The 27,613-nt window shown below is 44.7% G+C and overlaps 1 protein-coding gene across 5 annotated transcripts in view; it reads left to right on the top strand.

Annotated features, from left to right (window-relative positions):
• The window catches only part of NCKAP5 (NCK associated protein 5), a 1,063,262-nt gene that overhangs the window by 938,251 nt on the left and 97,398 nt on the right, over nucleotides 1-27,613 (top strand). For 4 of the 5 annotated variants that reach the window (XM_081241961.1, XM_081241960.1, XM_081241962.1 and 1 more), the window contains exons 11-14: nucleotides 11,527-11,628; nucleotides 16,366-16,554; nucleotides 21,608-25,374; nucleotides 26,350-26,527. In XM_081241961.1, coding sequence (XP_081098087.1) covers nucleotides 11,527-11,628; nucleotides 16,366-16,554; nucleotides 21,608-25,374; nucleotides 26,350-26,527 — 4,236 coding nt within the window. The remainder of the gene's footprint in view (nucleotides 1-11,526; nucleotides 11,629-16,365; nucleotides 16,555-21,607; nucleotides 25,375-26,349; nucleotides 26,528-27,613) is intronic. The other variant, XM_081241963.1, reaches the window with a different exon arrangement.

Raw genomic sequence — 27,613 nt, 5'->3', positions numbered from 1 at the left:
TCTGTGTCTTACCCCAAACTCCCTGCAGGGAAAGACTGTGAGAGTGGCTGTTACAGCCCGTGAAGGTCCCAGTGGTTATGTAATCTCCCAAACTCTGCATTTCAATTTGTTCTCATCTTTCCTTGAATCATGGCAGGTGGCACCCATCTTATAAATAATTCTGCATGATCTCTTTTTTTTGGGGGGGGGGGTTCTCCAAAACACTGACAAGGCACTTTCTCTTCCTAGGAGATTCTCTTCTAGTGTCCAACAGTAGTCATTTGATGTTAATATCTCCTCGTCGAAGTTGCAAGAACAGAGCGGGACCCAGGTCTGGCTTCCTGCTGGCAGCCTGGATCCTCATAGAACACTCTGGCATCACAGAAGGAGCCACTCTACTTCTTCAGGATTAGTGACTAGAGATCTCTGGAATGCAGGCAGCTCTTTGCACAGCCCTAGCATGCGGCGTGAGTGAGGATCCCGGTTGGAACCCCCTGGCACCCCTTTCAGGAAGAAGCATGACGAGAGGGCTAGAAGCTGTGGGTGTGTCCTCTGTGTCCACATTTGCTTAGGGACCCTTCCTGTCTCTTCTTCCAGTGCTTGTTTACGTACCTAAGGGCCCTGGAGGCCCACAGCCAAGTTCAGCATTTGAAAACAATGCGTGGTGGGCAGAGGAAGAGGGGAGGAAACTTGTATTTTGGAGAGAGTGATGGGCTCAAATCCCAGCCCCTCCACTTGCTCACCCACCAGGTGACTTGCCGCAGGTCCTTGTTGCTGAGACATCCCTCCCCCCGCTCTCCTCCTTTTGAACTCACCTCTGTCGTCTTGCTGAGCCATATGCAGAAAAAGGTCACTCTCTCTCACCTCTGGACCTTTGTACAGGTTCTGCCCAGAAAGCCCTGTTTTCCTTTCTTGGTTTCTTCCCCTGAATCATCAGTTCTTGTTCATAAAATCTCAACTTAGCTATCGCTTCCCAGGAGAAGCCTTCCCAGAGCCCCCTGCTGAGTTTTCCATGGCACATGACATTGAGGGTGCCCGGTGGCTTGTCCCACAAGCACCTCAGCGGCAGGGACTGTGTTTGTCTATCGTTGTACCCTGGATTAGAGGACACCATGAGAGGCCCTGAAGTCTGTGCCCAGGTTCAGATCCCTGACCTGAACAGTTCCTTAACTTCTCTTGTTTCTCAGTTTATTCATCTGAAAAATGGAGCTCATAATAGATTCTACCTTGTTAGGTGATCCTAAGGATTAAATAAGAAAAAAATAATGTCTTTTTTTTTTTTTTTTGCCTTAGCAAGGCTACATGTAGCAAGCACTCTATAAATGCTTGCTCTCTTTTTCAGTTTTATTTTTCAGTTAGATCCAAATATTTATATACAGAATTGCGTTTCCCTGAAAACAATGTAGAGACCTAAGAAGGAAACATCACTGATAACAAAAATATTATCAATAATAATCATCCTCATAAGGAAAGTATATTTTTGAATAAATGAATGATTTATGTTTAAGCATAGTAAGTGAAGATATCACATTGTACTTACAGTTATTTCTATTTTTAATTCTATGTAGTTTATCTTGTCTAATTAATTTATATTGTTATTTTAGTAAGTTGCTTCTACCAAGCTATCATTAGCCAGATTTAATTGTAGAATTAATGATATAAACTCTGCAGTCACACTGCCTGGGATTTAAATATGATTTATATGACCTTAGACAATGTTTTTAGCTCTGTGCCTCAGTTTCCTCACCTGTAAATGGGGATAATAACAGCCCTTACTGTGAATTGTGATAAGGATTTACAAGGATAATATGCATGAAATAGATACTTAGTGCTAAAAAGAGCTCAGTGGTCGCAGCTATTGTTGTTACTGTTGTTGTTATGATTATTTGCAGCTATTGTTGTTACTGTTGTTGTTATGATTATTTCTTTTTCGGTTATCGATTATCTGCCTCTGAGAAAGGCTCTGGGCAGGAAAGTTCCCAAGGCAACATAGTTCACTTAATGGGAGTGACCCAAATTGTGGGCTTAGCACTTAGGCAGAAATAAGCAACTCATCTTGCAAAAGAGACCAATGAGGATATCAGTTTCCTTCCTTCAGGGGAAAAGTGAACAGAATGTGGTAGAGTTTGGACTTAGCAGTAGGCAGATCTGGGAGAGAATCCTGGTTCTACCACTTACTGGAATATAGCCTTGTGACACTGGATACCATCCTTAGCATTGGTTGAGTTCTTCATCCCTAAAAATTAAGATCTTAGCTTCTTCCACACAGTAGCATGAGGATTCATGAGATAACATCAGGGAAGGGACTTCACTCAGTGCCTTTCTTCCCCCATAGGGCAGGAGGTGAATCATTTCTTCCTAAGAAACAGTGCACTGGACTCCGGTGACCATCAATGCTATTTCCAATAGGTCCGGTAAAAATAGAAGGTCAAGTTGTTTTTCTCCCTAATTCGTTTAGTTCCATGAAATCAGAGGAAAAATTTGTTCCCCCACATGTAAAAGTCAAAAAGCTTCAGAAATCCAGGAGAGTTTTCAAAAATCAAGCTTGATTAAAAATATAAAATGCAGTGTAGATAATTTTACAAAACAGCAGGGGCAATTGGAAAGCTCTTACTAAAGTACCTGTTAAAGTAATTAGTGATAAAAATGGAAATTTCAAGGCACTTCTCTATCTCTTAGATCCCAGAATAGGCTCAGACTGTGCTGAATCACTTCCTCTCTCAGATCAGAGTCACAGAAAAAGACAAAAGAGAAGCTTCAAAGAGTTTTAGGATTGGGAGGCAGGTGTGAACCACTCTTAGGAACTGGCCCTTCCCAGGTCTGAGTGAGCTGAAGCCCTTACCATACATCCTGTTTCCCAACACCTGTCACTTTGCTGTTACATATTAAATACTTCTGATTCCTTTTTGTTTGTTTTATGTAAAGAGACCAAGGGATTTGGGAGCTTGACAGGGAGACCTAAGCCCGTATGGCCTGAATCTTTATTGCACAGAATGTTATCTTATTTATATTTAACTGTGTTGCCACACTGACCCCTACCCTCACTGCTCCGCCTCCGTATCACTCTTCCTGTACCATGACCTCTTTTGCATATCCTGCCTTAAAATTCTTCTGTTTTTTTCTCATCTGTGTGTCCAAGCTCCTCATTCATATCATAGGCTCCACTAACGGGCTTCTTTGAGTCTGTTCATAGTTCATAGTCAGGACTCTTACATAGTAGATGCTTCATGAATGCTTCTTGTTGGACTAATTAGAGTGGAGACGCCCGAGGGCAAGGTCTGCTGTTTATATCCTCATCCATCATCCCGCTGGTCCTCTCCCAGCAGGACCTCAGGGCGCTGTTAATGGAATTTCAGAAGATAGGACAGATTTGAGACACTCCAGTCATCCGTCTGAGCTGCAGAAGCCCCAAATAAACTTCCTAGTAACCAAACCAAATGCTCCCTTAGGCAGCCAGTGGGTAATCAGGTTGTCATGGTAGCAGGGACCCTTGAAGAAGGTTTTGAATATAGCTGTGGAATAATTGTTTCAAAAGCGTGTATAACCTTGGATCCCGGAGAAGTAGAAGAGAGGGTGCGGAGCCGTGTCCTATGCAGAGGCACCATCCAGAGCGAAGCAGAATGCATCCAAACGGGTCACAGAAGGACGGATATGCAGGGCAAGGCTGAAAGGTGTCAGGGAAAATAAGAATTGCATCAAGGACCGGTGTAGATGGCTAAAAAAAAATTAGCTCTAAAAATTTCACACTCTGGAGTGAGATCAGATCTTGATGGACATATGTTTTAAAGGACCTCTAAGAGAATATCCAAAAGACATGCTCTGTGTCGCATCAGCAAAATGACCGAATGCAGATATTACGTTTTATCTTTGTATCCCCAAATAGAAATTATGGCATAATTAATTAAACATTAGCCTTTATCCAAAAATATTTTGTCCTAGGCTCAAATTTTTGTGAATCTAAGAAAGGACCATATAATACTCAGTTACATAATACGCAGTTATGTAATGTTCAGTTTTATAATAAATTCTTAATGGAACAGAATGAAGCCTCTGAAATGTGAACTAGGGGTCTGCCACAATATCTCTTGATGGGGTTTGGAAGGGCTGATGAAAAATCACATTTCTGAGTGTGGCAAGATGTAAATAAAAATGTAAGTCTAGTGTGTGAGAAAGATAAAACTTGGGGGGTTTGGGGATGATCATCTGGGGAGTAAAGCTTCCAAAGAAAAATTATCTTAATCAGGCTTCGAGTCATTTTAGGAGATTTCCTTGAACTTCCTTTCAGAGCCTTGTGCATACCTGTGAAAACTGCCTTATTACCCAACAGAAGGAACAAGGCTTATTCACTTGGAGATGTCTAATTCAAGCCATATTTAGAACAAGTCTCTTAAATATATACCAAATCCACCGCACATGTTTTCTACCCCTGTAACAGAGGATATCCAAGAAAGGTGAACTCACAGGAAAAGCCATGAAATTGGCAAAATCCAAAGATGCTCAAAGGATTTCATAACTACGTACTCCAGACTTGCTTCCTTTGTGCTGGGATAAAAGGGGATGAAACACACTGCCTGGGGACCAGCATGGGCTGAATTGAGGGAGCAGGGGTGGGGCTCTAGGAAGCTCTCCGGAAGCTGTGAGTTGAGGTCAGATCTCCAAGGTGGAGGCAAGACATTGTGACAACAAAGCCACAGCTGACGAAGCAGTAAATTCTTCATCCAAGAAATCAGCCTAGGATCCAGGCCACAATGAGACAGGGAGGAAGGGGGCAGGGTACAACTATTAAAAGAATGACACAATATTAAGAAGGACAGGATACGACAAAAACCGGTTAGAACCTACTAGGCCCAAGATGGCAGAAGATTTGACTTCCGGTGGACCTTGAGCCTCATCATCCGCTCACTGTAATGCATTAGCTAAATGACACACCCACAGGCGCCATGACAGTTCTGAGGCCAACCATAAAAGGCCAAAGAGTGAGTGATGCTACAATTCTTGGAAATCCCTGCACCTTCCCCAAAATAGTTGGAATCATCCCTCCCACTCTTTAGCCTGTGAAATTACCCAGCCCGTCAAAATGAACCACCCATAGTTCAGTGCTGCCGCTCACCTTCTGAGATGGCCCACACTCTGTCTGTGGAGTGTGTACCTCTCTAAATAAACCTGCTTTCACTTTACTACGGCTCGCTCTTGAATTCTTTCCTGCACAAAGCCAAGGACCCTCCCTTGGTGGCCCACCCCAGGGACTCACTCAAGACCTAGGACGTGACCATCCTCTCACACCCCATTTTTCCTACAACTAGATCTGTGAGGGAGGGTGATTCCTAAACAAGGTCAAGTACAAATGAGCCACCAGCCAAGATAGAGCAGTGAGAGCAGCAGCACTCAGCAGGGGAGCGGGCAAGAGCAGTTGAGCCTAGGCTCTGAGATGAGAAGCGACCAGGGTCAGCTGCTGGTATTGTGTCTCTTGGGGAGAGGGTTGAATGGCTAAAGATAGCAATGGTGAGTGGGCAAATCCCAAGAAATTCTTCCACTCCTAAATACACTACCATGAACTTTTTTGAGAGTAGAAAAATACCTTCTGATGGGTGGTAGAGGGCATTAGGAATAGAATTCAGGGAAACGTGGTCGGTAAAGAAGGTTGGGCCCTAGGTCATTTGGCAATAGCAGAACTCATCGCTTCATAAATAAAATAGGACTTCAAGAATTGTGGGCAGAGAAGCCATCCCATTTGACTGGGAGACCTTTTCCACAAGGGGCAGAAAGAACTCTAGAGAATATAAAACAGGACACGGTAGAATTCAGGATCTTGGTACTGTAGCATCTACCAAGCTTGAGTAAATCAAGGGGATTGAAGCAGATCAGATTAAAAACACTAATTCACATTCACCTTTTGTGGCTGAACCTAAATTACCCATGTTGGTAGTGTCCATTAATCAGATATATGCCATATTCACTCTCATAATTTCTTTTTTACAGGTATTTGGTTTTCTTAGTTAGAGGGGAGAATAATTGTATGCATGATTATGGTATTAGCTTAATTCTGTCACCAGATCTGAATGAAGATAAGGGAGTGATGGTTAGACAATCCTTTTTGGATGTTCCTCGTTCCGTCTGAAATCCTGAAATGAAAAACTTCACACAATCCTCTTCAAACTTTAGGGAGTACATCAATAAATACAAAAGCTGCTCCACCCTATTTCATTTGGTTTTTCCAGTATGGTTTCCCACGTTACCCACATTTCTCAGATAATCTGCTTTTTAACCTCACCTTGTGTCACTAAATAAGGACTCAGTGTCGTCCTGGCCTCAGTAATCACTGCCTTCCAGTCGTGACATCGTCTCGGTACTGAGCAAAACTCCAAAGGCAGAATTCTGTTAAATGCAACAAGCCTTCACTAAGCATGTGAAGAAGTGCAGCTCCATGAGTGAGGAGAGAAACAAAAAATGGCAAAGCGGCCCTCCAGCCCCACCCTGAAAGCCAGGCACACCTTGGTCTCAGTCTCGGCCGCCATCATTAGCTGGAGAGCTGCAAAGCTATCCGGGCTACTGTGAAAGGGGCCCCTCCACCTCCATCCCACCAGGTGATGCGCAGTTGGTCTCAGGTGCAGTCCTTCTCGGCCTTGAATTACAGATTCAAAACTGTAAAATAGAAAATAGAGCTGGCTGACTGAAGGCAGAGTAATCCACCAAAAATTATTAACCCAGCTTGTATTTCTGGCCCTGGCTGCTCTGGCATAGCCAGGTCCCCAAAGCTGACCACGGTATTTTACTCTGCTGTGAGGCATGTGTTCTGACTGTGGATTGAGCTACACCATGGCTGGTCACACAACCCCTCACCCCTACCCCTGCATAGTGACACAAAGTAGACCTCTTCTCCATGAAGCTGAAAATACACGCGTGAATATGTGTTTCTGAATGTGTATATAATGTGTGTATATACATAATGTGTGCATAGGAATTTATGTGTGTCTTTATTTAGTGACTGCTCTGTTTGCTCTAGAGTGCTTATCTCAGAAAAGGGTGACATCAGCCAGTTAATATTAATCCTGATAACAAACAAACCCCCAAATGATTAATGGCTCAAACCCAGTGTAAGTTTCTTTCTTGTGGAAAGTCCAGAAGAGGTACTTCTGGTCCCAGGGCAGCTCTTTTCCATTGACTTCAGAAATTCAAACTCCTCCTACCTGCTGGCTCCATCTTCAACATGTGACTTCTGTGATTGCTGTGCTGAGTTGGCTGCATCAAACTGGTGGAAGGGGAAAGAGGGTGGAGCACCGCATGTGGGAGATATTCCCGGGCCAGGACAGATATCACTTTTGCTCATACCCCGTTGGCTGGAACTAACCCTGTCACATGGCCACACCTAACTGCAAAGGATGCTGGGAAATGTAGTCCAGCTGTGTGGCTAGAGGGAAGAGGGAATGAGTTCCATGACACCTAGCCAGCCCCTGCCACAGAGACAAAGCAGAAATCGAGGGCTTGGCCTGCATTCTCATGGAGCTGGTCACCCCATTAGGGAAATAGACCCTGCAATACAGGAGCAATTCAGCCATTACGCACTTCAGATAAAGGGCCAAAATGATGGAGGCCGTAATCCATCTGGGTGAGGAATCCACTGGGAGCTAGAGATGACGGACAACCCTACAGGCAGGTTTCAGTGCAGTCCTGAATAGTGAGCAGGTTTCAGGCAGGTGGGCAGGAGCAGGGAGAGTGTGCTATAGGCAGACGGACAAAAGCACCAGCTCAGAAGTGAGAGGGGTGAAACCAGTCTGGCAGGAAGAGACGGGTAAACAGTTACCATGAAAGGAAGCATTTGAGTGAAAAGATCTCACTGGCCTCTAGTTTGAGAATGTGTGAGGCTGGGAGTCTCTATTTCTAAGACCAAGTGAAATCTCAGTTACTGAGATAGTATGAGAAGTGATGTGAGGTCAATTTCAAATCTATAATGAGTAATATTGTTATCTCTCATGTCTAAACACACACACAAAGACACACACACACATGCACACACACACACACGCACGCACAAAATCATGTCTGAGTCAGATCCAGGATTCATCCAGATTCGTAGGCTAAAGATTACAAGTTTGAAAATTTTCAGGTGGGAGACTTTATCTGAATGGACACTTATTCAGTATACATGAACTGTAGGTAGGTAGTCATGTGATAGTGAATTTGCCCTCAAACTAAGCAGGTGGACTTCCTTGAAGAGGCAGGGGTACTCTCCTGTCAGTTATACTCTGTCAATGGTTTTAATTGACTTCCTCATGTATATATTCTACCTGAATTAAGGCCACATAACATCACAACACCAGTTTGAAAAGTAATATTCTCTCTCCCTCTCTCTATGAGAATTTATTTATTATATATGTATATGTAGAAAATACAAACCTTTCATAAAAATACTTATTATAAAAGTATAACACCTAATGGTATTGTGAGCTTTTGTGGTTATTTAACCATGAAGGATGTTTATGTGAAAGGATGTTATTTACCTTTTATTTTCTTACCTACAGCCTTAACACAGAAGTAGATTTTATTTTCCTCTAAGTCAGTTTTTACTCTCCTTACATACATGTAAACTGTAACAACAAATGATTCCTTTGTACCTTAGCATTTAAGAAATTACCAACTCTCTTATATGTAGTGAGGTGGATGGACCTAGAGTGTGTCATACAGAGTGAAGTAAGTCAGAAAGAGAAAGACAAATACCATATGGTAACACATATATATGGAATCTAAAAAAAGAAAAGTTTATGAAGAACCTAGGGGCAGGACAGGAATAAAGACGCAGATATAGAGAGTGGACTTGAGGACACGGGGAGGGGGAAGGGTAAGCTGGGATGAAGTGAGAGAGTGGCATGGACATATACACACTACCAAATGTAAAATAGATAGCTAGTGGGAAGCAGCCGCATAGCCCAGGGAGATCAGCTCGGTGCTTTGTGACCACCTAGAGGGGTGGGATACGGAGGGTTGGAGGGAGACGCAAGAGGGAGGGGATATGGGGATAAATGTATATGTATAGCTGATTCACTTTGTCATAAAGCAGAAACTAACACACCATTGTAAAGCAGTTATACTCCAATAAAGATGATTTTAAAAAAAGAAATTACCAACTCTCAGTTATGACAATTAATTGGTATAAAACTGTGTAAATTTCACAGTACTATCTTACTTATTATCCTTTCTGACTATGGCAGTACCTCTCCCTACCTGAGAGGTAGGTTAAGTAGCTTCTTCCATCCCTTTGTAACAGGCAAGGAATCTGAGACAAAGAGGTTCAGTTACATCCTGAGATCTGGTAAAATCTGTGCCTTCGGGCTGAAACTCAGGTCCCCTTGCCCAAGGATCTGTCTCCTCTCCTTCATGACTTTACCTATTTCAATGGAGAGAACTGACCATTTGCATAAAAATAACTAAAATATAACCTCATTTAGGAGGATGGGTTTATATATACACATATTCATGCAGAAAGCAAAACGATGACATCATATATCTGGTAAGAAGTGTAACCATGAACTGAATAAGAAATCAGATATCTAATCTATAAGGACTCTTCCCCCAAATCACATGATATACCACTCAAAATCATCATTTCTTTTGTTGAATGTCATTTCCCATAAATTCTTTGACTCTTTGCATGTTGATAAATGTGTTCTTAAGTCTTAGAATGTTATCATTCTTTTGGCACTCTCTCAATCCTTAAAACCTATATGTGGGTGGAGAAAATATAGACATCTTTTTCTTTATGGACTACAACAAGCATCAGTTGTGTACTTACTGAGTATGACACATTGTGTGACAGATCCTGGAGCCTAAAAGATCTTTGATTCTAGAGGGAGCTCGAGATAAGGATTATAAATATTGTGCAGAAACAACATCCTGGCTCTAGTTACCTATTGATGTCTTGGCATTGTTGGAGAAATTAGAATCTTCAAAATAATGGAAAACCAGATATCTAGGATTTATGTTCTTTTTGGTTAAAGTAACTCCACAAACACAAATTGAGAGAAGCAAGAGTATAAGTCTGGGGCTTCCCTGGTGGTGCAGTGGTTGAGAGTCCGCCTGCTGATGCAGGGGACACGGGTTCGTGCCCCAGTCTGGGAAGATCCCCACATGCTGCGGAGCGGCTGGGCCCGTGCGCCATGGCCGCTGAGCCTGCGCGTCCGGAGCCTGTGCTCCGCAACGGGAGAGGCCACAACAGTGAGAGGCCCGCGTACCGCAAAAAAAAAAAAAAAAAAAAAAAAGAGTATAAGTCTGAAGCAAATGATTTTAAGCTCTACTGATAAGAAGGAGAACTGATCCATAGCAGAAAAAAAAAAAAAAAACTGCCTTTATTCCTGCAGATGGATGCAGCGCAATGCTACCAGAGTGCTTATCCTTCAGTGGGTGCTGAATAGATGTTTGTTGAGTGACTAACCAGGTACACAGGGCTTTCACACGAGTTCAACCTGAAGGAAGTCAAATGGGGAACAGTAAATATGGCTCATTTTAGTGGAGTTCACAGCCCTGCTGACAACATGGTGGATCTGCTGGGACAAAGTGACCCTTGGGCAACCCCTGCATGCTAAGATGATCCTAGCATTAATTATTGGCAGAGAACTAGTCATTTCCCAGATCAACATCAGTATGCAGCAAGGCCTTTCCTGGGAGGAAAAGGAATAGAAAAACTTTTCAGAGGTGAGGGAGGCATCTCAGCCACATTATTTACTTATTCAATTCGATTTTTTAGTGTCTGAAGTCACAAAAGTTGTAACCAAGACAAACCAGGCTGTAAGTACCATTTTTAAAATGTCATCAGCCTAGCAGAAACATTAGACATAAATCACGAGTTTTATTGTATTTGCAATTAAAAAGATCAAATTTAATATCTACAGAAAAGCCTTAGTAATTAGGATAAAGATTAATATAGTGAAATGTCCCTGGTTTAGCAGGCCACCCAAGCAAAGCTGAAATAAAGAATTGAGTATATAATCGAATGGCATGTGAATATTAATGCACAAAGCCCTCCAAGTCCCCAGATCCCTGATGCAATTATTTTCTATTCACATTAATTGTTCCTAACAGATGACATTAATGACTTTGAGCTAAAATGTGTTCAAGGGAAGATTTCACAAGATCAGTGCTGTTTAGAAATAAGGTCACTTTTACAATCATTTGCTCAGATTTTAACCACTACTCAACATAATAAGGTTAACATGGTGAGTGCTTTTTAATGTGAATATCAAAAGTTAATTTAATGTTAATATCAAAAGCCAATAAGTGTATTGGGGTATTCACATTTTTCTTGCTATTTCTTTTTCCTTACTACTTATTTTCCAACACATACTGACAGACTGTGAAAGTGTGATTATTGTTTATAATGTGTAATTGCACGTGTGTATATATAGAACACTGATAAACTCAGATAAACTTTTTTGAGTTAGGATATGTTATCTAATCTAGAAATGTCAACTCTTTTGAGATTTACCTGTCCAAGGCAAGATTTGAAACAAACAATTAAATCAACACTATTCAAAATTTCTGCCTGTTTTTACACAGAAACTTCACTCCCGCATCTTAGATCTTTCAACCGGGGATTTGCTCTCAGATGTGGAAAGAAGCCGGAGTCTGACGCACTCACGAACTGATGTTGAAATGCACGTGAGTTTCCCTGTCGCCTTCAGGACATTTGTTCAGGTTGTTATTTTCCTTCCTTCCATCAGAAATGATGTCACAAGTGAACCATAAAGCGCACCCTTGAAGCATTGTCAGGCAGATTAAAAATACTTTCCTTTCTTGTGTTCTCTGCAATTCAATATCATGTCCACCAGCTGATGAAGTAAGCAGAAAGTGTCACTGTCGGCAAAAATATCATAAATCTTGCCTCGTCCCCAAGATACCTTTTTGGGTATTGATTACATCTCAAAGTCTCTGAGAAATGGCCAAGGAGCTTTTTATTAAAGCCCATGTCCCATATTACTCATCCTACTTTTATGATATATTATGTATGAACTTTTAAAAATTCATGGTCTGTACTTTTTTTTTCTTTAGCTAGGGTTATCTTTGTGCTTATTTGGCAAAACTTTAACCAGCGTGGTTTTTAACTCTCATTGACATAAAAAAAGTATCTTGAAAAACACAAGAGCCAAATAAATATATAATGAAAAATGTTAGGCTGAAAACAATGACAGATGGACATTTGTGGATAACTGGCCTTTTATTTTACTGTATAATTTTATAAGTGTAGCTAGGAGAGTCTATATCGGAGGTAAATATTCTCAAGTTAGATTGGAATTAAATGTCAGTGGAATGCTGTCATTTTAAACATTCATGAAGACCTTAATGGCATCCAATCTATAATATGGCCTTAAGATCAGGAATTTTTTAAGTTGCAGTTTTTATCCAAGAAATCCTTGCCTTCATTCTCTACGTCTCTCTCCTTTTTTTAACTAAAATTATGGATTTTGTATTGCATTTCTCATAGTAAGGATGTTAAAGCATATGAGTGCTTCAAGGTGGTAATCTAAAATACACTATGGGAAAAAGACACTTTGAATAGTGTAAATGGTATACTTTGCCAATTAAATCAACACAATTAAGATAATGTTGCAACGGAAACCAACATACATCTTGTGGCAAAGAAGAATTTTAATAATAATCATTATCTATTACTAATTATGACTCTTCTCAGGAGGATGTTTTGGAAGGAAGTCTATATACGTGCAGGAGTTCTGCTTATTGTCAGGGGCCTTACTTGGAGCTATGTCATAGTGGCTGGGACCTGGGCCTGACATCAGAATGTTGTATTGACTGGGTGACCTTGGACAAGATTTTAACACCTCAGAGCCTCAGCTTCCCCATCTGGAAAATGAGAAAAAATGATATTTCTTTTCTATTTCTGAGAGTTGTAGTGAGGATTGAATAAGATAATATATAAAATGTACATAACACAGTACCTGATAACAGTTTGGAGCCATGACGAGATCTCCACTGCTTTAGCCCTCTCGCGTTCTTAAGTATTTGGCCGCATGCCACGGCCACAGAAGAACGTGGTGAAGATGGAGAATGAGAATAGAGAGAAGTGTCTACTGGTGTGTCCCTACAGAAGGTCACATCAGTGACCCGTGGAAATAAAGCACACCCACTTCTGGCTGTTTCTCATCACAGCGCCCATGTGTAAGACCATGATGGCACATTAAGAAGTGTAATGCATGGTCCCTTAGGGAGGCTATAAAGTATAATTTTGTTGAAAAACCAAGACACACACGTATTAAAAAAAGAAACATTTTTAGTAATAGTAGTAAAACCTGACAGTTACTAAGTTTTACTATTACTAATAATTACTAAATATCATTAAGCGAACTACTACTAATGGGCAGCGGCTCTTCACTCTTCACGTTGATCTTATGTACTAGGTGCTTTCATTACCTCCAGTTAGAAAGAATGAAACTGAGGCATGGAGGAGTTCAATAGTTTTCCCAAGGTCAAAGAGTTAGCCAGTGAGAGAGCCAGGATTTAACCCTTATAAGTGGCCTTGGGATTCAACCGTTCAATCACAGAACAGTTATTTATTGGAGCAGGTAATCCTACATGATAATCATGTGCTGATGAGGGAAGAAACTTCAGGACAGAGGAGCTCGCTTTTCAGCCATGATGTCAGAGATGCTGGGTCCCTTATTAAATTCCAACATTGATTGCCCAAGGTCAGGGAAAGGTGGGAGAATTTCCTAGTAGAGAGGACTCGCCCCTTCCTCTTCTTGGCAAAGAATTACTCTGTAATCACCCCACCACACACACACACACACAGACACACACACACACACCCTCCCCAGTACACTGCTCCAAGAGAGGGCTCACACCACTCCTTTCATCCTGCTCAGCACAGCCCAGGTCACACTGTGAGATACACAACTTGCTACCAAGTAATCCGCATGAGAGGTAATCGTCTCTCTTCGCTCCTCCTAGGCTAGGGGCTTTCTACTCAAAGCACAGGCCCTGGACCAGCAGCATCAAAGCACCTGGGAATTTCTTAAAATACTACATCTCAGACCCCACCTCAGAATTACTGAATCAAAATCTGTATTTAACAAGATCTGGGATGACTTATGTGCCCATGAAAGGATGAAAAGCCCGGCTTAGAGGACACTTCTGTGCATGGCTACCCCAGCCCTGCCTGCCCCACATGACATTGATGGGCCTTCCCCACCTCCCAACCATGTCCTCCATCACATCTGGGCATCTCAAGTTCAAGGTCAAGGGAGAGGCAACAATGCCTTCCTCCTCCAGCTCATCTTCTGAGTTCTAGTGTCCTGTCCTCTTAATCCGACATCTGTATGGAGGTGCACACGTGTGACAACTGGGCAAGGAAGCTTATTTGTTAAAAAGAGGCCTGGGAATGAGTTGTAAAAATAGACAGTATTTTGATAGGTGAGGTGGGAAGGTATAGATAGGAAAGACAGAAATCACGTATAAGCTTCAGTACTTTGGGAAAAGGTAGAATATAAACGGTGACTGACACCTGTGCAGGGTGTGAGAAAAGCCATGGGAGAAGTTTAGATCGGATGGCCTCAAAGGACACGGATGCAGTCTCTCTCTGGATAGTAGACACAAGTTCCAGAGCAGAGGTAGTCCTAAATAAAAACCACCACCCTGCCAAGCCAAACCGCAAAATATCAGAGAATGGGATGGAGAAAACAGAAGACACACAAGTAGAAGTGGCTCATGATGTGATATTTCTGAAAGTCTGTTCGGGGCATATTCCAGATGTGTGTGCCATGGCTGAGTCCTAACTGCATCGTGCTCCAGTGCATTGGGACCACTGGCAGAGGGTAGTTGTTGAGATACAAACATGAACTCCCCTTAACTAAGTGACATCTGGCAGTAAGTAAGGTCATAAATCAATAAATATTGCTGAAAGCTGGATTTTAAGATGACTTTCTCCTTTCAGTGATATTTAGAGCCAAATTTCAGGGGGAAAAATAGAGTAGTAAAATTCCTTGGCATTTTCAGATCACTTAAAGAGATTATTGTGCAGCCAAAATGAAGTATCGATAGCAAGGCAGACGCCTGATATTGAAAATCTAACATTATTACGCATTATGGATATTGATTAGACATCAGATTAAACATGCCCTCTGTACTGATGCAGGGGTTTCCTATGGACCACGGGTGCTCCCAGAACAGCATTACCTTCCCTCCCCAAGCTGGTGTTTAGTCATCGTCAGTTGGAATTGCATTTGGAGAACAGTGATATGTACCCAGGTACTAAAGGCACCCATAAAGTGTCAGTAACTTGCACAAGTAAGAGACTTAGCCATTCTGCCAGTGACACAAAGACAGATGGTTTCCCATCAATGAGTTTCTGAGACAAAGCTTTTCTAGATAGGGGACAGGAATGAGACTGTAATGGAGAGAGTCCATTCTTGTGATCGGGATGCTAAATTAATTTAGCCTGTCCAGTTAGTGGAGCTTCATCTGTTACATTAGGGGCCTATAATGTGGCTGTCAAGATGTTCTGGGGTGTCTACAGCTTTGTCACCCGTGCCTTATGCAGACCCACTAGAATTCTAACTGCTTGGATCCTTCTGTGTGGGACCCAGATCTGTTTGATGTGAGAATCTTAACCATTCGGATAGCCAACTGCTAGGAAAAGTCCTAGGATCTATACAGCAGAGCCTCATGATTCCCAGGTTTGGTGTTCCATTACAGTACATGGCTTCCTGGGCATTTGATCCCAGACTTATAATGATGTTATCAGAGCCATAGGAATCATAAGAGTAATCTGGTAGAACTGTCCCACCCTACACCGGAAGACAATAAGATCCGTGGAAGTTAAATGCTTTCTTTCTCAATATCTCATATCTGGTGGCACTTGTAGCCTGAGAGCCAGGTTGCTGGACTCCAGTCCAGGGCCCATGCTCTTGAACCCTTAAGCCAGAGATGCTGCTCTGTCTTCTTCCTTTTGTAGCATTAAAGTCATGTCTTGATATTGATCTGATTCTTTAACCAGTATGACTGGATAAAATGGGACACTACCAGTGTCATATTTCTGCCTAACGATGACGGCAGCTCATAATAATTGAGCACCTGCTTAGACCAGATCCTATGCTGTACGCTTCTCATCTAGAAACTCACTTGGTCCTTGCAGTGACCCTAAACAGTGCGCGGAATTATTATTATTCACTTTTTTAAAAGAAAATGTAGCTCTAAAAGATTAAATCATTTCCCAGGCATGTTAGTCAGAGTCACAGCCAAGATTTGAACCCCTAGTCTGTTGACCCCAAAGTCTGTGTTTCTAACCACAGGGCTGTATTCGCTCCTACCTCATTATGATGCTGAGCTGGTATTTCCTCTCTCCTTTAGCAAAGTCCTAGCTGAGAGCTGTCCTGCTTTTTTTAGGAGTGCCAGCTGAACACAAAATCAGGAACCCCTGCTTTGAAACGCCCTGGCCTGGGGGTTGCCATCCATGGTCATCTCTGTCCTCGAAGCAGCTGTAGCAGCAGCGAGCTGTCTCTCTCGAGCACCTGCAGCGAATACTCCAGCGGCTCCTCCTACACGTGGCATGACGGGAAGAACCTCAGGAAAAGGGTAAGGCTCCTTTCAGGGCACCGCAGCGTCAGGGAGAACCAGAAAAGAAGCCTCTTCCGGTAGGAAGGCGGAAGGTGGGAGGGAGGTGAAGAAGGAAATGACCATTTGCTGAGTTCTTGTTCATTTACGCCTCACAAAACCGAAGAGGGAAATACGATTCTCCCCATTACATAGAAGAGGAAATTGGCTAGAGACAGTTAAGTTCCTTGCTAGAAGTCACACAGCCAGTGAGAAGCGGCATGATGATTCAACCTCAGGTGACGAGGCTATCATGGGAGGGAGTTTGCGAGAGAAAGACATTTCCCTTCTGTGCTTTGGTGGAGCCCACCGAATTCCCAGATTTATATCGAGTTGGAACTGGAACCCTGGCCTAATGGAACTGACCACGCTTCAGACCAACTAAGACATTTTCAAGTAGTTTTATGGACATCATGCCTGTGATGCTCAGAGAGACTTGTTAATGTCCACTGCAAATGGGAGTGAACTTGGCCACGTGCCAAGTCATTCCAGACTGAGCATCCTGTGAGAACTCAAAAGTTTTCCTTCTAGAGAATAGGAGAGCGGTGCGTTCTCTCCAAATGAATGGCCGAAAGTTTTGGAAGTATCATTAGCTTTGTAGGAGTTTACTGCTCAAAAATAGCATGTATTATATTGACCTTTAATCAGTGCAATAGCCTCATAAAACACTAATATTATGGCTGTAAGTTGGAGGGTGGCACAGTAGAGAGAATTCCATGGTAGCTGACAAGCGCTATGGCTTCAGTGCAAGTCGAGCATGTCTCTACTTAGATGCCAGGAGTTCCTCTACCAGGTTTTTAAATAACTCTTACGGCTGGAATGACTCCCATCTGCAAAGTGGGCTCACGCCGCTGAAGATTCCTTCACGATTTGAATAAACATCTTTGCACACTGGTATAAGCCAAGAATCTGGAATAGCTGTTTCTGCAGTTTCCTAATGTTAAAGAAAAACAAAGAGTACAGGAGAATGGAAACCCTGAATTCGAATATTTGGAGATCAGTTTTCTGTCATCTGTATAAATTTAGTTTATGACTTCAGAAGCATAAGAAACCAGGGAAATTCCATAACTGCCAGAAAATTTGGGTGAGGGAGGAGGTTCTTCATACTCTGAACAAGAGCTCAGAAAAAGATTTCAAGCTTGAATTTAGAGCTTATTCCCTTGGACTCAGACTTACAATGCAAGGTGCGGAGCCTGGGGTGTTATCAGAATTGCTCCTTCTAAGGAGCTGTTCGGAGTTCTGAATAACGACTGCCAGGGACCTGGCCCTTAGCAGACTGGGGAGGTGGTGGGGGGGATGTTCCCTCTCTTCGTCTCTGAACATTGCTGGCTCCCAGAGCCCCCTGCTCTGCTCGTCATTCACAGCTCTTTCTCTCTCTCTCTCTGAGCCTTTATCTTTTCTTTTCTTTCTTCCTTGAAATTTTTCCAGTTAGAACAACCCTCGATATTCTAGGGACGTCTCTTCCCTGGAAGAGGAGAAATAAGGTTCTTGAGACACGTCACACACACTCCGTTAGCCGTCGTCTGGAGATTTTACCAGTGTCCCAGCTCAGAATGGCCGTGGAATACCAGCGTGCCTGTCGCATCTCCCAGAGAAAAGTCCTGATTCTCAGGGGTCCGGCAAACTAGACCCAGTCCCATGAAGACATTTTATTTTATTTTATCTTTATTTGTTTTTATTTATTTATTTTTGGCTGCGTTGGGTCTTCATTGCTGCGCATGGACTTTCTCTAGTTGCGGCGAGCGGGGGCTACAATTCGTTGCGGTGCGCGGGCTTCTCACTGCGGTGGCTTCTCTTGTTGCGGAGCACAGGCTCTAGGCGCACCAGCTTCAGTAGTTGTGGCTCGCAGGCTCTGGAGCGCAGGCTCAGTAGTCGTGGCGCACGGGCTTAGTTGCTCTGAAGCATGTGGGATCTTCCCGGACCAGGGCTTGAACCCGTGTCCCCTGCATTGGCAGGCGATTCTTAACCACTGCGCCACCAGGGAAGAAGTCCTGAAGACATTTTAAGTTGATGTTATTTAAGGAACTTCTTAAGTTCTTACCATGTACCAGGTACTCATTTAGTATTAACTTACATAATAAATTCATACAATATGATTTTGAATTTGAATATGATAGTAACCTATATAATAACAAATATATGACCAATGGTTCTTTAGTAGTTCATAAGTATTTTTTTTAAATATTGTTTTGTGTAGAAACAGAAGGGAAGCCTACATGAAATGCACTGGCCTGCCCTCCATGGAGGAATCTGGCTTGTATTATTGAGTAATTACCTCATGTCAGCTTTGTCAGCTCTTCATAAGTACTAGCTCATTTAATTCTCGTGATAGCTTATTAAGTAGGTTCTCCTATTTCCTCCATTTCACAGAGAAGTAAACTGAGGTGCTGAGAAATTAAATATCCATCCCAAGGTCTCATAGCCAGTAAGTGGAGCTGGGCAGTTGGTTCCAGAACCTTAACCATTCTGCTAGACTGACCTTCTTGAATCAGCCTAAAACGTGGAGGAGTCCCAGTTGTTGGGATGGGTTTGTTTCCGTTAAGACCAAGAACGTCATTTTTTAAAAAAAGGAATGTGTAAAACTGTTGTCTAGCCAAGAAATAGGAAAGAAGTGTGGGCATTAAACCCAGGCTCCTACCTTATCCGCAGCATCTTTCAGCCAGCTGCACTGCTCCCCAGAGCAACTCTCTTCTGACTTTTCCCTGCCAAGAATGAAGCCGCCAATATGAAATGCCAGCTTCGTCCCACCATCTCCCCATAGGAGATTCATGCTTTTTTTCAAGTTTCAAGATTATCCTCAACCTTTCTCAAGCTATTAAATACCATGACCTCCTTTGGAAAACTGTTGGAGGAATGTGGCTAATCTCACAGGGTGGGGAGCCAGGGCCCTGGGAGGTTTGCAGCCTTGGGCCCTGGGATGACTCAGACCACAGCATGGGCAGGCTCCGGGTAGGCAGAAAGGAAGTGGGTAGGCAGACACAGAGCACATCTGTGGCGGGAACAAATCTGCCCTTTTCAAGCTCTAAGAGGGTACTTTTTTGGCTTCTCTTCTTTTTCGTGAACGTGACATCAGGATCATGGAAATTCTTAGAAACCCAAGCTGTGGCAGTCTGCTCACTGGTCAGTCTATAATACCCAGACTTACTGAAGGGATTTCTTCTGATTTCCGAAGGAGTTTTTAATGGCACAGCAGAAGAGGACGGGGAAGGGGGAGCATCACCAAAACAGAATCAATGCACAGCAACTCCTGACCCTGGAGAATTTTCCAAAGAGAATATATAATTTGACTTAAAACCAAATATACATATAACAAAAAAAGAAAAAATAAACAAGACGTATTGTTGATAACAAGATTTTTATGATTTTTAAAAATCATAAAATTTTTATGAGAAAGTTTTAGATGTAAGCAGATGCTCACAGCTTACTAAAAAGCTGAGATTCCAGGGTAAGTTTCTGACATGGAGTTGACCTCAGCTTATGAGCGCTCGGGTGTTCGGAGTCCTGGCGCAGCAGGGCAGCTAGTGTGGAGATGCCAACAGGAGCTGTACTCTTAGCCAAGACTGGTGCAGAGTGCACATCGGAAACCACCAGATTCATTCATAGACATTCTTCATCGTTAACTGTATAGCCTTTTAAAAGAAAAAAGTCATTAGGTCAGAGCCTCCCAGTTTCCCCGAGTGCCGGTTTGTGATTAAACTCTGCAAGTTCCATTCAAAAGAGGGGTGTTGGAATAACCTACGGTCTCTATTATGACTTTGACTAATACAGAGGGTAGAACAGAGGCTAAGCTTCATTGCAGCAGTATCGCATCCAGACTGATGTGCAGTCTCTAGAGCCAGATTGCCTGGGTTCAGATCTCCACACAGCCACTTCAGAAATGAGTCATAGGAAGGACCCAGGAGACCAGAGTTCAAACCTTTGCTCTAGCTCTCCCTTAATTATGTGATCTCCAAAGGACAGATCTTGCTGAATCTCAGTTTCCCGCCTAGTAAAATAGAGCTGATAATGTCTCCCTCATGGTATTGTTCTGAAAATTAAATCAAAGCACTGAGTCAGAGGCTGATACACAGCAAATGCTGGGTCAATGTAAGTTTCCTCCTCTGCCATTCTGTTTCTTGCTAGCCGTAATTTGATAAATATGAATGTCTGAGTAGAATGCCATGTTTTTTTTCTGTGTCACTTCTTGGTCACTCTCCAGAACTAACACTGGTATTTGGAGAAATATGAAGAACAGGAAATTGACCTTTTGAAGTTAGTAGGTGAACCATCGCTATGAGTTCTAACAGCAAATGCCCAGCTGCTCTATCTGTGTAAACATTTCACAGATGTTCACTGCCTATCAAGTAAAGTCATGAAGCCACATGACATTCTAACTTTCAGTCCTTAGAATGGAAGGGACCGTAAAGGCAGGGACCAACTCACTTTTCCATTTACCCTCTTTACCTGCCATATACACTGAGCAGTGAGCCATATTGTCTTCTGGTTATTCCCTAAGTGTTCCTTAAGCATACTTTTCCAATTTAGGTCTTTGCCATCCCATTTCTTCTACCTGGAAATCATTTCCTCTACCTTTAAACTAAGGCAAACCTATCTGTCTTTCTAGAGCTAGGTTTATTTTTAAAAAAAAGAAAAGAAAAGAAAAGAAAACTTACATGCTTTTTGTGTTTTTTTCCAAACAGACATGTGGTCTCCCTCGTCTGAAATTCTGGAGTACCTCCTACCCCTGTATGTCTCATATGATCCCTTGACTTATGGTTACTTGAGCTCAGCTCCTCCTGGGGGTTGCGTGCTCCTTGAAGGCAGGGTCCTTATCCGCTACTTATCTATATCATATGCTACTTAGCTCAGGACCTGGCAAGGTAGAGATTAGCTGCATAGTTAATGAATTAGTTTGAATTAATTAATGAATAAATGCATTTATATGTGAATATTTATCAACCACTAGAACGAATTAAGTTTAATGATGGCCTTTTCCTTTTATAAATTGGTGCTCCACAGAGCTCAATCATTTCTCATATCTCCTTTTCTTTCCTAGCAGTCATCACAAAATTGGGACAAAAGGTTAAGTATTGACTCTTCACTCCCGAGTGGCTTTGCTAGTCCCACAGATGAACTACCTCCGACTCGCATCAAGGAAAGCCACATTTTGGAAGGACTCAGAAAGCTCCAGAAGCGAAAAGTGTTACTTGAACCCCCATCAGTGATAACCAAATGGGGTTATAAAGATTGCATGAACTCCAATGAAGGAATCTATTCACCAGGAATTAAAAGTAGCAGCCTCAAGGAATATCCCCCCTGCAAACCCACGGACACGGGGAGCCCCTGCAAGGAGCCCCACAAGGCATTTGTTTATGACACAGATTCTCACGACGATGCCGAAGAGGACCCTTCCTCCTTAGCCTCGCTCCAGGCAGTTCCACACCAGGGCTGCAGGCTGCACGGTTGTAAACTAACCCACAGTGCTTCTGACAGTCTCTTTGGCTGGGAGCTGAATGGCAAACACTGTTCAGAAATCCCTTCCTCGGTCTACCCCTGGGAAAGGCCTGAGAAGCTGACCAGTTGTGCTAGCAACCGTCCCTCGGAGCGGAAGCTGTGCCCAAGTGCGCAGGGGCTTCAGGTACAGAGAGAGAGGGACCCGCCCAGCCAGGGCTGCCTGGCTGTCAATCTCCATCTCTCAGACACGGATGACACCGAAACCCTGGATGAGCTGCACATAGAGAGCAGCGATGAGAAAAGCCCTTCAGACGTGTCTTTGACCGTGGACGCCGACAAGGCCGTGGAAAACCTGGACGTCCGCGTGGGATTTGGAAGATCTCAGCGTGGGTCTCCTGAGGAGGAAGAAAAGCAAGTGCCCGTCCACTTCGAGAGCAGGCCAAAGACGTTCAGTTTCATTAAGCAGCAAAGGGTTGTAAAACGGACTTCCTCAGAAGAATGTATTACTGTCATATTTGACGCAGACGGTGGCGAGCCCATTGAGTTCAGCTCTCACCAGACTGGCCTGGTCACGGTTACCAGAAAGGAGATTTCCATCCGTCAGGCCCCTGCTGGGCCCCAGACAGAACACACTGAACTTCTACCTCAGGGAATGGCTCATGTACAGCCAGGGGCCGCTGCTAGAGACTTCGCTTTCTTGAAGAGATCTGAAGAGGAAGCCGAGAGAAACATTCCAAGAGAAGACGAAGATGGTGTTGCCGTGACACCCACTGAATCCTCCCACCCCAGGACGGTGACGCAAAACACTCAGCGACAAAGACTGACCAAACCAACACACGTTGCGTCGTGCCAGAGTCATTCTAGGTCCTCTGTGGCCACGGGCATCTATCAGAAGAAAAGCCTGACAAAAATACCTACCAGGGGCAAGTCTTCACCTCAGAAATCAAGGATAATGGAGCCTGAAGCCTCCGTCACGGTCCCCTCAGCTGGCCCAGTGACTCTTGAGAGGTCACCAGCTCCAGGGAAACTCTCACGGTTCAAGAAGCCTGAAGGCCCAGAGCCCCTCTCTGCTTTACCGCCGGATTCACACATTCCAAAACCCTCCTCCACCCAGCTCCCTCACGGCTCCAAAGTGTTCAGCAGAAGGGACTGGGTCCAATACTCCAGGAGTCAGATTCCAGCGGCACAGCTGCTGCCAAGGCCCCCCGCCGAGCCGAGTGACGATGGCGAGCCCCCCACGAGGGATAAACCCTGTGAGCCGGGGCCGGAGGCCGGGCTGAGACCGCCCTCCCTGCCGTCCCCTCCAGGCAGGTCGGTCTCCCTACTCGCCAGGCCCAGTTACGACTATCTGTCGCCACCTGCATGGGCCAAGCCGGAAAGCGGGGTCCCCAGTGACGCAGCAAGGGCAGTGTTGCAATCCCCCCCTCTGAAAGGATTCTCTGCTCCTGTTATTTATTTTAATCAGACCGTGACGGAAGTGCAGGGGAAGAAACCTTCTGTGGCCTTCAAAAAGCCCGTCTTCACTCCCCCTCCGCCCTCCACAGAAACAGCCATCCAAACCAGGTGCCCTGCTCACAGCCCCTCCAGCTCGTTTGCTGGGATGGCCCCAGGGCCCCCAAAGGTCTCTCCAAAGAGAAGTGTCCCCAGAACCCCACCTCACCAAACACTTGGGACCACACAAACGGACGTAGGGTTACGGACCCCCAAGAATTGTCCTTCTACCCAGGAGCCACTGGAAATACCGCCTTCCAAAGGTGTGTCTCCAGCAAGAAAAGGACAGTTGAATGGCAGTGTCTCCACATCCCCCAAGCCTTCCTTCTTAGGGGTAAGTGAGTCACCATCGTCTCAGGTTAGCAGTCCCTCATCAGCAGCATCCTCCAAAAGCCATAGCACCCCGCACGGTTGTCAAAACCCTCACGAGAGAGGACTGAAAACTCGCCTCCCCGTTGGGCTCAAAGTCTTCATGAAGTCTCCCCAGTTGCTCAGGAAAAGTTCTACAGTGCCAGGGAAACATGAAAAAGACAGCCTAAACGAAGCCTCGAAAAGTTCCGCGGCTGTGAGCAAGGATAAGCCGGGGACCTCCAGGAACGGGAGCAGCCCTGAGACCACAGGAGGTGAAAGAAATGTGTCTCCACTGGGTTTACGAGCACAGGAGAGTCTGGCCGAAGGGCTTCCCCTGGAAACGGCAACGCCAGAGTCATTGGAAGATAGCACGCCTGGGGCTGATGGAAAAGATGCCGTAGAAAACAAGTGTGTGAAGAGATCCCTGTCCTCCAGCAAACCGCTCCTAAAACCAGCTCTAGGCATGAACGGAGCCAAAGCCCGCAGCCAGAGTTTCAGTGCTCACTCAGGGGACAAGCCCCCCACGGCCTCCGTGGAAGGGCCAGGCAAGGTCCGGACTCAGATTATTACCAACACCGCTGAGAGGGGCAACTCCCTCACCCGGCAGAGCTCCTCCACGGAAGGCTCTCCCAGCAAGACCGCGTCTGCCCCCATGTCTGACGGTCTTCCCGGTGCTGGGAGGCCCCTGGGGCATCCTTCCTCCAGGCAGGGATCCCTGGGGAGTACAGGCAGCTCCAGCAGCCAGCACGGGAGTCCAAGCAAGTTGCCTTTGAGGATCCTTCCAAAATCCGAAGGGCCCCTCGCCCCACCCAGAACAGAAGAGCAGCAGGCCTACGCCCAGGGAGAAGGCGCCAGGGTGACTGCATCAGAGGAAGCAGGCAGCGACCACGGCAGGTGCCCATCCACCCCAAAGGACGGCCCAGGAGCCCCTCAGAGTCCGGGGAGGACACGGCAGCCCAGCAGTTTTGAAACCAGCAGGACCTCCAAGCTAGAAACTTCTGGAAGGTATCCAGACACGTCTACAACCAGGACCGGTGTTGTGAGCCCAGAAGCCCCCCTCTCACCCACAATCGAAGAAAAGGTCATGTTGTGCATTCAGGAAAATGTGGAAAAGGGCCAAGTACAAACAAAGTCCACCTCTGTGGACGCGAAGCCGAAGCCCGGGCCTTCTTTTGCCAGCTGGTTCGGTTTTCGGAGGAACAGACTGCCAGCTCTCAGTAGCAGGAAGATGGATGTCTCCAAAACCAAAGCAGAAAAGAAAGATGCAAAAGGTTTGGGGTTTGGAAACAAACAGCTAAAATCAGAGAGAAAAAAAGAGAAAAAGAAGCCTGAGCTACAATGCGAGATGGAAAATGAACTTAACAGGGACATCGAGCTGGCAGATGGTCCAGACAGTGGTTTACAAAACAGAAATAACCTGAAAACACCGCCAGACATTTATGACCAAGTGAAGTTTGTATCGAGAAGTAGACCCAGCCCTGTTCCATGTTCAACAAAAGATACCTTTATGACGGAACTTCTGAACAGGTAGCGGGTTGGCCAAGGGGGTGGCAGTGTAGAGGGCAGTGCAGAACCCCACCCACGCCTCACCCCCCAACAAGGAGAGTTGTTTGTTTCCTGCATACTGAATACCAGTCAAGCATGTTTCTCATAGAAGCAGAAATTCATCGTAGCAATCTTTTATACATTAGCCAGAATTTAAACAATGAAATAAAAGTTAGCAATAAAATGGTAATTTAGTCCACGTTACTCTGGTAACCAAACCAGTGGTCTTTGAAATTAAGGAATGGTAAGTTTTATCAAGGTGGATGGAAATCCAGCCTACAGTAGAAATCATGAATGTACCCACATGGCATGAAATGGAAGAAAACTACACATATGTTTTTCTTTTTTTTCTTTTTTTCTTTTTTTTTGCGCTACGCGGGCCTCTCACTGTCGTGGCCTCTCCCGTTGCGGAGCACAGGCTCCGGACGCGCAGGCTCAGCGGCCATGGCTCACGGGCCCAGCCGCTCTGCGGCATGTTGGATCTTCCCGGACCGGGGCACGAACCCGCGTCCCCTGCATCGGCAGGCGGACTCCCAACCACTGCGCCACCAGGGAAGCCCTACACATACGTTTTTAAAGGATGCTGACCCCACTGATCGTACTGAGCAAACTTAGAAACTTTCCAGAGGTAATTACAGATTCTGCTGATCTTAAGCCAGAAATATATTTAGCAATCATTCCCCAGTGGTTTTTACTTTATTCCCTCACACACACACCCGCCATCTCACAAGCAGTCATAAAAATAAAAATAAATGATTGCATTATCAAATCTAAATTGACACACTACTGGAATAGCAGATGAAGATTTGACCAAGGCCAGTGAGACACACTTATCACTCAAGGGTTTAAAGACAAAGAGACACATGGAGGTTACTTTAAACATTAAAGGATTGGGGAAAGTAGAACGATTAAAGAAGAGCAATGTAATTGATCAGAGGAATCACTTTCTACCTGCAGAGTTGGTAAGAAAGCAGCTCAACAGACTGAAAGTGGATCAAATAACGTTTCCTGCAGGAGCGTGTTAAAGGGCAGCTCCCAGGGCTCCTGTGTCACCGGCGGCTCTATCAGCACTCAAGGAACCCACAAGAAGAACATCAAAACCAAAGCAGATGTGGAAATACCGAAAGGCTCCCTGGTAAGTCTTTTACCATCCTGGTTATGAAGTGTCAGGTTCTGAGATGGGCTAGTTGGGTTCTGTCTACCCTTTGCTGATGAAAATAGATAGGCAAGAGATTACGGGGGAAAGGGAAAGTTAAAGCCAAAGAGAAAAAAGAGGGGGATCTTGGTGACGCTGTAGCGGAGTGTTGGCGGTTAGATTGGAACGGGCCCGGCTCCCTCCACTCTCACTGCTTTTGTAGTTCTCTTTTCAGAAGGATGGGATAATCACAGTGCAGGCAAATGATGCTGCGAGTGTCATCTTCAAATTATACCCTTGTGCTGGGAATTTGTCCTGATGATGCTTTCCATCATTTCCAGCAACGCAAAAAGGAACGAAAATGATTATAAAAAATAAAAGTGCAGAACAGTTTAGGAGAACATGGGCTATTTTGATGATTTGATTTAAGCATTATCCCTAAAGTTGTAAATACCGACTTATCCTACCTAAGACAGAAGGTGTTAAGACTTAAGAAACATATCCTTGGAACCAGGCCTGGATGCTGCAGGGCAGGGAGAGGGGACAGCCTGGAGCTATGCCCCATGCTCCCGGCTGGGACATCAAGGCTGTCCTGGGACTGGGCGCTAACCCCGGAGCTAGCATGGCCCGCCCTGCAGGCTGCACATCGGGGCTTCTGTAGGCTGCCCGGGTTTCCTGAGCGACAGGTCCCTCGAGGATGGCCACTACCTGCCCCGGCCCAGGCCGCCCGCAGGAGGCGGCGGCAGCTACCACCCCCATCGTGACGGCTACGGAAACACGCTCGGCGGAGACAGCTATCCCTCGTTCGGCAACCCACAAGACAACGTGATAGCAAAAATCGTGTCTCCTGTCGTGTCCGTGGTGGTGGTGGTGACCCTGGACCCTGGGAGTGGCCAGCTATTTCCAGTACAACAGGAGGAGGAATTGCTTCAGGACAAATGAACCAGAACACATCTTAGGCCTTCAAAATCCACCCATCGCTTTGAGAAAAGCTCCATCCAGTCAAGAACCGCCTTCATCACTCCCGTGAAGTTCCTTTCCTTCTTGGCTTGACCAGCTGCCCTGAAGGGTTTTCTCTTCTGTTTG

This window comes from Mesoplodon bidens (genome assembly GCF_964165515.1).
Source record: "Mesoplodon bidens genome assembly, chromosome: 8".
NCBI lineage: Eukaryota > Metazoa > Chordata > Mammalia > Artiodactyla > Ziphiidae > Mesoplodon > Mesoplodon bidens.
Note: the sequence above shows the minus strand (reverse complement) of the source record. Positions and strands in the feature narration are given on the sequence as shown.